The 12,259-nt window shown below is 43.6% G+C and overlaps 1 protein-coding gene across 2 annotated transcripts in view; it reads right to left on the reverse strand.

The window, feature by feature from the left end:
* IRAK2 (interleukin 1 receptor associated kinase 2) overlaps positions 1 to 12,259 on the reverse strand; it is a 62,290-nt gene that overhangs the window by 9,346 nt on the left and 40,685 nt on the right. For both annotated transcript variants that reach the window (XM_058726023.1, XM_058726022.1), the window contains 3 exons: positions 10,518 to 10,627; positions 8,298 to 8,493; positions 4,799 to 4,861 (listed from right to left, as the gene is read on the reverse strand). In XM_058726023.1, coding sequence (XP_058582006.1) covers positions 4,799 to 4,861; positions 8,298 to 8,493; positions 10,518 to 10,627 — 369 coding nt within the window. The remainder of the gene's footprint in view (positions 1 to 4,798; positions 4,862 to 8,297; positions 8,494 to 10,517; positions 10,628 to 12,259) is intronic.

A 12,259-nucleotide genomic window follows, 5' to 3' on the forward strand; every position in this document is an offset into this window, starting at 1 on the left:
ACCGTGAGATCATGAGCTGAGCTGAAATCAACCAGCTTAACCAACTGAGACACCCAGGTGCCCTTAGGCTATGCTTTAACACACACACACACACACACACACACACACACACACACACACACACACATTTTTTGGGTTCAAAAGAAATAAGAAAAGCGTGATAATGATAACTGATGGGATGGATCCATGGAGATTCCTTATACTCTTCTCTTTACTTTTGTGCATCTTCAAAATTCTCCATAACAAAAGGGGCTTTCAAGAAGTGGCCATGCCTGAGGCCAGAGAAGCGGGGGGAGAGAGGCGCGGTTGGGTTTTTGGAACCAAATATGCAGATTATCTCTTCAATTTCACTTGCCAAAGGTAACACCTGCTAGTGGTTTGGATTATATTATCCTAGACCTTCTGCTACAGAAGTCTATAGGTATAATTACTTTTGTTACATATTCGTTATATGTAATAATTATTATAGTGGCAAGCAACCACTTAAGAGTTATTAAAATAGCGATAATCATAGTTAATAGTTAACTCATATAGTGCTTACTATATTCTAGTCACTGGTATTTTTTTTAACTTTTTAATTTCTTTTAATTTTTTTTTGGGGGGGAGAAAGAGAGAGAGAGGCAGAGAGAGAGAAAATATTAATCAGGCTCTACGCTCAGCACAGACCCTGTCACCAGGGCATGATCCCCCAACCTGAGCTGAAATCAAGGGTGGGACACTCAACTGATTGAGCCACCCAGGCACCGCTCTAAGTCACTGTTTTTGGTACTGTTTTAGGTACATATGACTCAACCTTCACTAAAGCCCCTTAAGTAGGTACTATTATCTATCCCAGTTTGCCAATAAGAAAATGTAAGCTACAAGTTTTTTTTATTCATTCATCTACTTATTGCCAAGATGGGATTAAACTATAAAAGTATTCTGAACTTGCTTTTTTCACTTGGAGATATTTTCCTGTCAAAACATACGTGTCTTTCTCATTATTTAAAAAAAATTTTTTTTTCATTTATTTATTTTTGAGAGGCAGAGAGAGCACAAGTGGGGAGGGGCAGAGAGAGAAGGAGACAGAATCCAAAGCAGGCTCCAGGCTCTGAGCTGTCAACACAGAGCCCGACGCGGGGCTCGAACTCACAAACAGAGATCATGACCTGAGCCGAAGTTGGACGCTTAACTGACTGAGCCACCCAGGCACCCCTCTCATTATTTTTTTTTATAAGATGTTTATGTTAGCTTTATTTGGAAGTGCCAAAACCTGGAAGTGGCCCAAATGTCCAACAACTGGTGTTAAACAAATGGTCATACATCCATACATTGGAATATTCCTCAGCAAGAAAAGGAATGAACAACTAGTATGCAAAATAGCATGGATGAATCTCAAAAGCACCACACTAAGTGGAAGAAGACAGAAACAAACAGGTACACACTCTATGATTCCATTTATCTGATATTCCAAAAAAGAACTATGCAGTCAGAAATTAGATCAGTAGTTGCCAGGGGCTGGAAGTGGGGAGAAGGCATTGACTGTAAAACTGCACAAGGGAATTTTCTGGAATGATGGAAATACTCCATATCTTGATTGTGGTGGTGTTGGTTACATAAATGTCTACATTTTCTAACACGTACACCATTCTATACGCCTCACAAGTGTGAATTATACCTCAACAGAAATGAATGCACATGTCCACAGTGAGACCCACATACAACAGTACCTAGCAGCTATATGTAATGTATGTAATGATCAAAAACTGGAAACACCCCACATGTCCATCAACAGGTGATGGGACAAACAGTGGCACATGTCTGCAAAGGAACATTACTCAGCAAAAAGAAACGAACCACTGACACAAAGAACATGGATGTATCTCAGAATAGCCATGCTGAGTGGAAAAATCCAGACAACAAGAGTACTCTATGATTTATTTTGTATGAAAGTCCAGAAAATGGAACCTTGTACAGTGACAAAAAGCAGATCAATGGCTGTGGGGGATGGCAGGGGCTGGGAGGGATGGGCAGGGAGGATTACAAAGGGGAAGAGGTAACTTCTGAGGTAGTAGGCACAGTCATGAGCTTGGCTTGGTGATGATTTTGCAGATATATACATATGTCAAAATTTATCACATTATACACTTTGTCCTCATTACTTATAAATATTTATAAACTTATGTTCATGAACTTATTTATGAATAACTTCATGGAATTTCCATGGTGTGTGATTATACTGTCATTTCTTTAACTACCTCCCAGTTGACACATATTTCACTTGTTTGCAGCTCTTTACTAACATAAATAATGCTACAATCAACGTTCTTGTCCATCTGTCTTTCCTCCCTTGTATGTGTGTGTCCCTATGTACAAGTGAAATTGCTGCATCAGAAGGCACGCCCATTTTAAATTTTGATGGAAACCACCTAATGACCTCCGAAAACACTGTGGCCAGAAACACTCCCCCGAGGGTGAAGGAAAGGCCAGCTTCCTCCTACCGTGGACCACACTAGGTGTTACCAGCTTTCATCTCTGACCCAAATCTTAAATACATGTGCAATCTTAATTTTTTTTAATTAAGATTTTTAAAAAATTATACCCTCCACATTTTTATAAAGTAACCTCTATGCCCAACATAGAGCTTGAACTCATGACCCCAATATCAAGAGTCTCATGCTGTGGGGCGCCTGGGTGGTGCAGTTGGTTAAGCGTCTGACTTCAGCCAGGTCACGATCTCGCGGCCCGTGAGTTCGAGCCCCGCGTCAGGCTCTGGGCCGATGGCTCGGAGCCTGGAGCCTGTTTCTGATTCTGTGTCTCCCTCTCTCTCTGCCCCTCCCCCGTTCATGCTCTGTCTCTCTCTGTCCCAAAAATAAATAAAAAAACGTTGAAAAAAAAAATTAAAAAAAAAAAATAATTAAAAAAAAAAAAAAAAAAAAGAGTCTCATGCTGTACTGAGCGAGCCAGCAGGCGTCCCTTCCTCCACATTTTTAGAAACCATTAACAAAAAATGCCTTCCAGAAAATTTTACATAAATGTCTCAAAAAGCTCCTTCTCCTGTGACATTCATCCAGGGAGACCCAGAGGACTGCTAGGGAATTCACTTCACAAAAACTGTCAGAATAGCCAAAGTATGGAAATAGTTCAAATGTCCATTGATGGGTGAATGGATAAAGAAGATGTGGTACATATATATGCAATGGAGTATTACCCGGCTATCAAAAAGAATGAACTCTTGCCGTTTGCGACTACGTGGATGGAACTGGGGGGGTATTATGCCAAGCAAAATTAGTCAGAGAAAGACAAATATCATATGACTTCACTCATATGAGGAATTTAAGATACAAAACAGATGAACATAAGGGAAGGGAAGCAAAAATAATATAAAAACAAGGAGGGGGACAAAACATAAGAGACTCTTAAATACACAGAACAAACTGAGGGCTGCTGGAGGGGCTGTGGGAGGGGGGATGGGCTAAATGGGTAAGGGGCATTAAGGAAGACACTTGTTGGGGTGAGCAATGGTTGTTTTACATAGGGGATGAATCACTGGCATCTACTCCTGAAATCATTATTGCACCATATGCTAACTAACTTGGATGTAAATTAAAAAATAAAAAGATAAATAAAATGCAGAAAGAAAAAAAGAAAAGAAAGAAAGAAAAGGAAAAGAAAAGAGAAAAGAAAAGAAAGGAAAAGAAAAGAAAAGAAAAGAAAAGAAAAGAAAAGAAAAGAAAAGAAAAGAAAAGAAAAGAAAAGAAAAGAAAACTGTCAGAATAGGAGAAACCACCTCAAATTGCCCCACACCTACCTGAAATTGCCCTGAAACCTACCTCTGTGCAGTATCTGGGGCTCGGTGGCCCAAAAGTGGCAGAGCTTGGGGGGATCAGCAAAGGGAGAAGTCATGGCTTCCTGTGTGTAGGAAGGCCTTCAGCCCCCCACCCCAAGGCCCAGGGGATGCTTTTGGGGCCCAGCCACAAAAAACCAACTGCTCTAATGGCCTCAACATCAAGTCAGGAAAGGTGCTCCCCTCTCAAACTGATGAAAAGGATTTGGAACTCTGCAGAAAACATGGGTTCAAATCCCAGTTCTACCACAGATCTCACTGGGGGGCATGAGACAAATCTCTTCACCTTGGCCTTAGTTTTCTCATCAGAAAAATGGGGATGATAATAATCTTGAATTCATATGGTTGCACTGTCACGAAAATTAAACAGTCAGCCGAGTGTCGGGGTTAAGAACTCAGGATCTGTAGTCCAGAAAGACCTGACGTGGAAGTCCAGCTCTGACACTTAGTAAAGCTGAGATCTCAGGCAAACCTCAGAGCCTGCTTTTCTCAAGTGTGCGTGAACGCAATGACCCTAGCAATCTTGTGGCGGTTTTGAGATGACTTAGAAAGATAATATATGTAAGGTGCCAAACACAGAGTCTGGCTGTGCTGTTTTATTTTTGAAATTACACTGTATGTATATACATAGGAATGCTAATTCTTTGAACCCTCAAAATGGAAATTATTGTTTTTATTATATAAACCCATTTAAGAGGGCTGAAATTCACTTTTACCAACTTGAAAACAAATCCTATTTGACTGCCGGATGTGTGGAGAGAAGAAATGGGTTTCCCCTAAACATTCTGAGTTCTCTTATCACAAAAAATAAATTCTTGGCTGGCTGGTAGTAGGGGAGAAGTTAAGGTTACTTTGCAGATCAAACCCTAGACTGAGGCCTCATAACCTTCTGTAAAATGGGTACAGTAGAGGTCTCTGCCCTCCGGATCCCTCCCCTGCTAGCTGTGAGCCAGAAGTGACTGGTTCCCTTACCAGGTAAACTGGGCTTCGGTCATTATCCATTGCAGGGATGCCGGTGAGGACCTCAGCTAACACCTGGAGAGAACATGCAGTTAGCATTGTTCAGACACTCATACAGAAGTTCAGACAGCAGATTCTGGCCAAGAGAGACAATTCTTCTCAGAAACAAAAGCTGAGCTCCAGGCCTGGCTCTGCCATTTGCCAGGACAGACACTTGCCCCAAATCTGGAACATCAGAGTATCACTAAACACCTCCTCCAACTAAACACAACACCCAGCTGCTAGTAGAAGGTTTGAATAAATAGCAAGTCAGGAATGATGGAAAGCAAATATGTGTGTATTACCATGAGTTTTATATGCATATGTATATCCACATAAATATATATGTATATTTATATATGCATACTATATATTTATATATAAATATGTGTATACACATACTTATACTCACATATCTATCTATATACATATATGTACACATACTATTTTTAAGTCTATTTTTTAAGTTTATTTATTTATTTTGAGAGAGAAAAAGAGAGCAAGCATGAGTGGGGGAAGGGCAGAGAGAGACTCTTAAGCAGGCTCCATGGTGTCAGCGCTGAGCCTGACACAGGGCTCGATCTCATGAACTGTGAGATCATGACCTAAGCCGAAATCAGAAGTCTGATGCTTAACCTAATGAGCCACCCAGGGGCCCACACACTATATTTTAAAGATCATTTCACTAAAAAACCCATCCGAAGTGGTAAGTAGGCATTGCTACATCAGTCTCAGGAAAAGGAGGAGTCTGGGTATATATGTCTATTCTACACAGCACGTCTCAGCAGTATCTGTAGCATGTTTCTTCCTCGGCCTTTATTAACATTATTTGTTCATTAATTCACCCACGCACAGAAGGAGCACACCCCTGCACCAGTATAAGACACCACAGCTTTGACAAACCATGATATGTGTCTTATTATAGGGAACACCTGCTTTGAACAGAAATTCTCAGCAGACATAAGAGCATAGTGGTTAAGGGGTGTACGATCAGACAGGACTGCCTGGATTTAAATTCTGACTCTCTTCCTTTTTTTTTTAAGTTTATTTATTTTGAGAAAGAGAGAGTGTGCATGCACAAGCTGGGGAGGAGCAGAGAGAAAGGGAGAGAGAGAGAATCCCAAGCAGGCTCTGTGCTGTAAGCACAGAGCCCAATGCAGGGCTCAAACTTACAAGCCAAGAGATTACAATCTGAGCCAAAGTTGGAAGCTTAACCAACTGAGCCACCCAGGTGCCCCTGACTCTCTTCCTTAATCACTTAGGTGATCTTCAGGCAAGTGCCTAAAATCTGAGCTGGCATCCTATCCCCAGAGGACAGACCTGCAGGATTAATTACAGACTGGCAGGGCCAGGAGGGGGCAGCAGAGGGCACCCCGTAGCAAGTGGATGGGAGCAAATTGAAATGGGATTCCCAACCAGCTCCTGCCAGGAAGAGAGGGAAGGACGAGGGGAAATGAATAAATAGACATTCACTCTGCCCCTTGTACAGACAGGCTCTGTGCTGAACCTTTTATGGAGATCATTCAGTGTTCACCAAACAAACAAACAGACAAACAAAAACACTGAGAAATGCAGTGTTCCTAACAGGAGGAACCAGAGTTCAAAATCATAGTGTCAGTGGCAGGGCAGAGAAAAAGAGTGAAGGGAGCCAGTGGGAACTGAATGAATGAATGCATGAATGAATGAATGAAAAAAAATTGTTACATCATGAGTTGAGTTAAAAATTCAAGGGTAGGGGTGCCTGGGTGGCTGGTCAGTTAAGAATCCGACTTTGGCTCAGGTCATGATCTCTCTGTTCAGGGGTTAGGGCCCCACATAGAGCTCTGTGCTGACAGCTCAGAGCCTGGAGCCTGCTTCAGATTCTGTGTCTCCCTCTCTCTGCCCCTCTCCAGCTCGAGCACATGCTCTCTCTCAAAAGTAAATAAACATTAAAAAAAATTTTTTTTATTTCAAGGATAAACAGAAATCAAGAGTGAGGGTATAAGGGTAGGAATAATAACTACCACCGCAATAATAATAATCTTGACATGTGCAGGGTACCGTGCTAACTAGTTTATATATATTATCTTATTAGTCTCCATACCTATCATTATTCCATTTTACAGAGGACAAAACAGGCCCAGAGTTACAGGTGACCTAGCTGAGGTCACAAAGCTGAAAATAACTAAGCTGGGACTCAAACCTCTGCCCTTAAGCTCTGCACTGTATTGCCTGGTAGCCTCAGGGTTTAGTCCTGCTGGTTCTTAAGATGAGCAGGAGCCTGGCCTAGCCCCACTAAGCATCACTGAGCCACTGACTCCTGATGGGGTCAAGGAAACCAGAAGAGCCAATAGGAGACAGAAGGAAGCAGAATCTGATATATGGAGGTCAGGCTAAGAGCAGAAGGTGGCTCAGGGAAGGCACTAGTGCAAGAGGTGGACAGATAAGAGACTGGGGTCAGAGAGAGGAAGCTCAAAGTTCAAGGCTAGAGAGGAAGAGAGAGGGCAAGGTCTGAGAGGCAAGTGTTTGCTCTTGGCAAAGGTCAGAGACTGTCACTTTTTTTTTCTCAGCCAGCATTTCCCAGATGGGGCTCCATGGGACACTGGTGCTGAAAGATACCGAGGAAACAAGGTTCCACGGTCAAATAAATTTGGGAAATGCTGTATACCACTTGCCCAGCTGTGGTGAATTCCCAATTAAATTAAAGGCTCATAACCATATTGAAGTCTCTGATTAATTTTGTGATAAAGAAATGTGCTGGACTTTACTTAACCCAGCATTTCTCATATCTATTTGGCCATAAAAGCCTTAAAACACATCCAACCTACAGAGATGCAAGGATGTTCCACAGAAATACTTTGGAGGCTGTTATAGTCAGACCATGAGCTCCTGGGGGAAGGACTATGTTTTAGTTACATTTATATTCAGAGTGCCCAGCACGCAGTGATGATAGGACAGGATGGTGGCAGTGGTGAGGAGGGAGGGTAGAAGCAGAGGTGGATACTAAGTCGGTGGGTGGCTGTTGAACGGATGGATACTGGATGACTAAGTGAACAGATGGTTGGACAGATGGATGGACAAAGATGAACAGACAACTGGTTGGACCATTAGATGGCTGGCTGGCTGGGAATCAGGGCACTAAGGAGCCTACTAGAAGCTGGACACTCATGAGTAGCTGTACTTTGAGGGTTGGCAAACTTTCTGTAACAGGCTAGACAGTAAATACTTTAGGCTTTGTGGGCCATAAACCAAGTCTCTCTCACTTATTATTACTGTTACTAAATCTTTTATAAATGTAAAAGCTTTTCTTAGTTATAGGTGGTACAAAATATGCCCTGGGCCAGTTTTGGCCTGGGGGCCATAGTTTGCCGACCCCTACTGTACTTTGATGGAATATATCTGTGGGCTTCTATTATACCTTATGCTTACAAAGGAGCTGTGGGGAGAACAAATAGGTACAGGCCAAAGTCCAAGCACAGAAGGAAGCTCTTACTATTCCACAGCTGAAGATGTCCACTCGCTTTGTCAGCTGTCCCACCCTGATGAAATCCTCTGGCAGATATGCAGCAGAGGCCTGGAAAAGGTGAGTCTTCATCATGGTATATCTTGACCTTTTGTTGTCAGGACACAGGTGAGCCATTGGGTGAGCCAGCTTGGAGGTGAAGTTTTGGTCTAGCAAAACATTGGAGCTGTGGAAAAGAAAGCAGACAGAACTTTCTCAGTTTGAGCTGGAAAGAAGAGGTTGCCAAGGAGACCCTTTTGGAAAACAACTTTGCAGTAAGCAGCATTGGCCCCTACAAGTTAAGGGTCACTTAAGACCCTCAATCTGGGGATGCCTGGGTGGCTCAGTTGGTTAAGCATCCAACTCTTGATTTCAGCTCAGGTCATGATCTCATGGTTCGTGAGTTTGAGCCCCGTGTTGGGCTCTGCGCTGACAGTGCGGAGCCTGCTTTGGATTCTCTCTCTCTCTCTCTCTCTCTCTCTCTCTCTCTCTCTCTCTCTCACACACACACACACACACACACACACACACACACACACACACTAAATAAATAAACTAAAAAAAAAAAAAAAAAAAAAAAAAAGACCCTCAATCTGGATTTTCTGAGCCAGTCCTGATAAGGGCAGGGAGTGGGAACCCACTCCCACCAGGAAATGAAGACAGAGCTAAGATTAGTTGTGCTGCCCCAGGCATGCCATTGGTGTAGCCAAAGAGGTGTGGCCTTCCTGACCCCCACAGATGTCAAACCCTCATCAACCTCAGTTTGCCAAGCCGATAGCCTATGAGGGCTTGGTCCCTTCCAAAATTGTTCCGACCCCAAGTTCTGGCCCAACTGACTCAAGTCTGAAGGCCACCGTCCTTTGTGACTAGTCCTGCCCAGATCATGGGGAGTAGGGGAAGCAATAAGAAACATTCTTGAGCCTAGTTATCTAATCTGTGGAAGTAAACGTTCTCAGAAAGTACTTCAAAGGAAAAAACAAACAACAAACAAGAAAACAACTAAGTTACATGTGTGAAAATTATCAAATTAACCCTAAATAGTTGTTTACAAAAGAGACATCAATTCTAATATCCACTATTAGGAGTGGTTAAGTAAATTATGGGTAAATCCTTCAACAGAAAACTAAAAAGTCACTAAAAATGGTGAAATGCAGGGGCGCCTGGATGGCTCAGTTGGTTAAGTGTCCAATTCCATTTCGGTTCAGGTCATGATCTCACAGTCTGTGGGTTCAAGCCCCACGTTGGGTTCTGTGCTGACAGCTCAGAGCCTGGAGCCTACTTCGGATTCTGTGTCTCCCTCTCTCTCTGCCCCTCCTCCACTCACACTCTGTCTCTCTGTCTCTCAAAAATAAACATTAAAAATAAAAAAAAAGGATGACAAGCAATAAAGGGAAATATCTGCCTTGTTTAAATAAAGGGGGAAAAAAGAAAATGTGAACTGGTAACCAAGTAACAGTACTCCCTTAAGGCTAAGACTTCTGTGAGGGCAAGGGCTGAAGAAATGGAGGCCAGGTGTGAGTCAGGGTGCCAGAGCCAGAATGACCTCTCACCCTTTCATTTCCTTTCTCGCTATTACAATTGTTTATGCAATCAAACAAAAATCAGGGACAAAAAAAGAGGACAGGGATCCCACTTGCCAAACACAGAACTTTGAGGAAGCATGAGTTCTATGGTTTTGAGGTCAGTTTTGCCAGATTTTCTGGTGTCTTCTGAAATCTCTCCCCATGCTTCCAGTCCCCAGACTGGTCTCTCGTGTTCTTGGGAGCATGAGATACTGGGTTGCACACCTACCCTTCAGGAAGATTCCCTGACACAAGTTGCTCTTGCCAACAGATACACAAGCAGGGGACAGTTCTCCAAGAAGACCCTGAGTGAAAAGCTAAAAATCCCAGGGGGCTCCACCCAAAGCTCAAGGATCAGGCCCAGACCAGCTACTGGGTTGGAAGTAAAATACATCGGCATGTGAGGTGCTCGCTGGGAAAACACCAGCTCAAAAAGACGGGGTGACAGACGGGTAGTTCGTGAGGACAGCAGATGCTGATTTTTGAGACAGTAACAAAGAAAGACAGAAGAGACCCAAGGGAGGTGAGATGGGGAGAGAGAGCCACGGAGAAAAGAGGTGGGGTGGGGGGAGAGGAAGGGACACAAGAACGTGTGCTGTCTTGTCCCCGCAGCACAGGTAGTCAGCAGGGTGCGGCCCACCTCTCTCACCTCTTGATATTGCCGTGGATGATCTCCAGGCTGTGCAGGTGCTCCACAGCATGAAGCAGCCCAGAGCAGATGCTGGCACGCTGGGGCCAGAGGAGGGGGTCCGAGCCACCCTAAGTAAAGGAAAAAAGAGGAGAAAGAGTCACACCTGTGTCTTTTTATTTTTTATATACCTTTATTTATTTTTGAGAGACAGAGCACTAGTCGGGGAGGGATAGAGAGAGAGGGAGACACAGAATCCGAAGCAGGCTCCAGGCTCTGAGCTGTCAGCACAGAGCCCAATGCGGGGCTCGAACTCGCAAACTGTGAGACCGTGACCTGAGCCAAAGTCAGATGCTTAACTGACTGAGCCACCCAGGCGCCCCTATGCCTGTGTCTTTTTAAAGTCCTAACGAGCTCCTGTCTCTCCTCCAGACCTTCACTTCCTCTGCAACAGGGTTTGGCCAGCATGGAATACTGGCAGGGTACCAGCTTTAACATGAGAAGATCCAGATGTAAATCCCAGCTCAGACATGCACTAGCTGTGTGACTTTGGAAAAGACACTCAACATCTCTGAGCCTTGGTTTCTTCAGTTATAAAATGGAAATGTTATTAAATGTTAAACCCCTATGCTTTGGGATTGCTCTAAGGACTCAAAGGAGGATATGGTGTAGGAATATATGGTATGCCCCTAGCATAGTGCCTGCCACACAGTGGGTGCTCAATAAACTACAGCTATTTTTATCATGACTATAGAGTGGTAAACTCTGGAATTTTCCTCTAGGAGGGGATGGCTGGGAGAGGAGCTACGGAGCTTGTGTTAGCTCACCAAGCATATGGGCCTTACACCAACTTTATGTGTATTTGGGGAGACCTCACAAGGGCTGATGGGGATTGTGGGGTGAGCTAAAGCCCCCACCATCCCCAGGCACTGCCACAGTTGTTCTAAGACTGGAAGTCCAGGCTAAGTCACTACTTATTTTTCAAGTCTCGTCTTGGGTCCCACATCCTGTAAGAACTGGCCTTGCTAACAGGTTTCTCCTCAAAACCTCTGAAGTTTAGAGCCACATGAACCCTGTTTAAATTCTGGCTCTGACACTTGTCAGCTTTGTTCCTCTGGGCAAGACACTTTGCCTCTCTATGCCAGAGACTCCTCTTTTCAATTTCTTCAAGGTTTATTTGGTTTTGAGAGAGAGAGAGAGAGAGAGAGAGAAGGGGGGTGCTGAGAGAGAGAGGACAGAAGATCCAAAGCAAGTTCCGCACTGTAGCAACAAGCCCAATGCAGGGCTTGAACTCACAAGCCATGAGATCACAAACTGAGCTGAAGTCAGACACTCAGCTGACTGAGCCACCCAGGAGCCCCAAAGACTCCTCTTTTAGAAAATGGGAGATACCTCTTGGGTTGTGGCAAGGCCTGAAGGAGAAGCCTTTATCATGGTGTCTTGAACACAGCAAGAGCACAATAAAGCTAATGATCATTATTATATCACAATAATTGCTTTGTCTGGTCTCTGTTAAGGAAAGCAGTAATCTCCTGTGGAATAAAATTTCCCCCTATTTGAAGATTTGACGGGAAGGAGGTTTGTTTGTTGTTAAAACTGTACTTTTAGTAGGTATGAGGCTCACATAATATGTGAAAGGCACAAAGGGTATGTAGTAAAAGTTTCTCCCCCTGTCCCATGCCCCAGCTACCTAGCTCACTTCCTCAGAGGTAGCCAAGACACCAGTTTTTTTGTATCTTTCCAGAGATAGTCCATAAATATGG

Source organism: Neofelis nebulosa, chromosome 4, assembly GCF_028018385.1.
Source record: "Neofelis nebulosa isolate mNeoNeb1 chromosome 4, mNeoNeb1.pri, whole genome shotgun sequence".
NCBI lineage: Eukaryota > Metazoa > Chordata > Mammalia > Carnivora > Felidae > Neofelis > Neofelis nebulosa.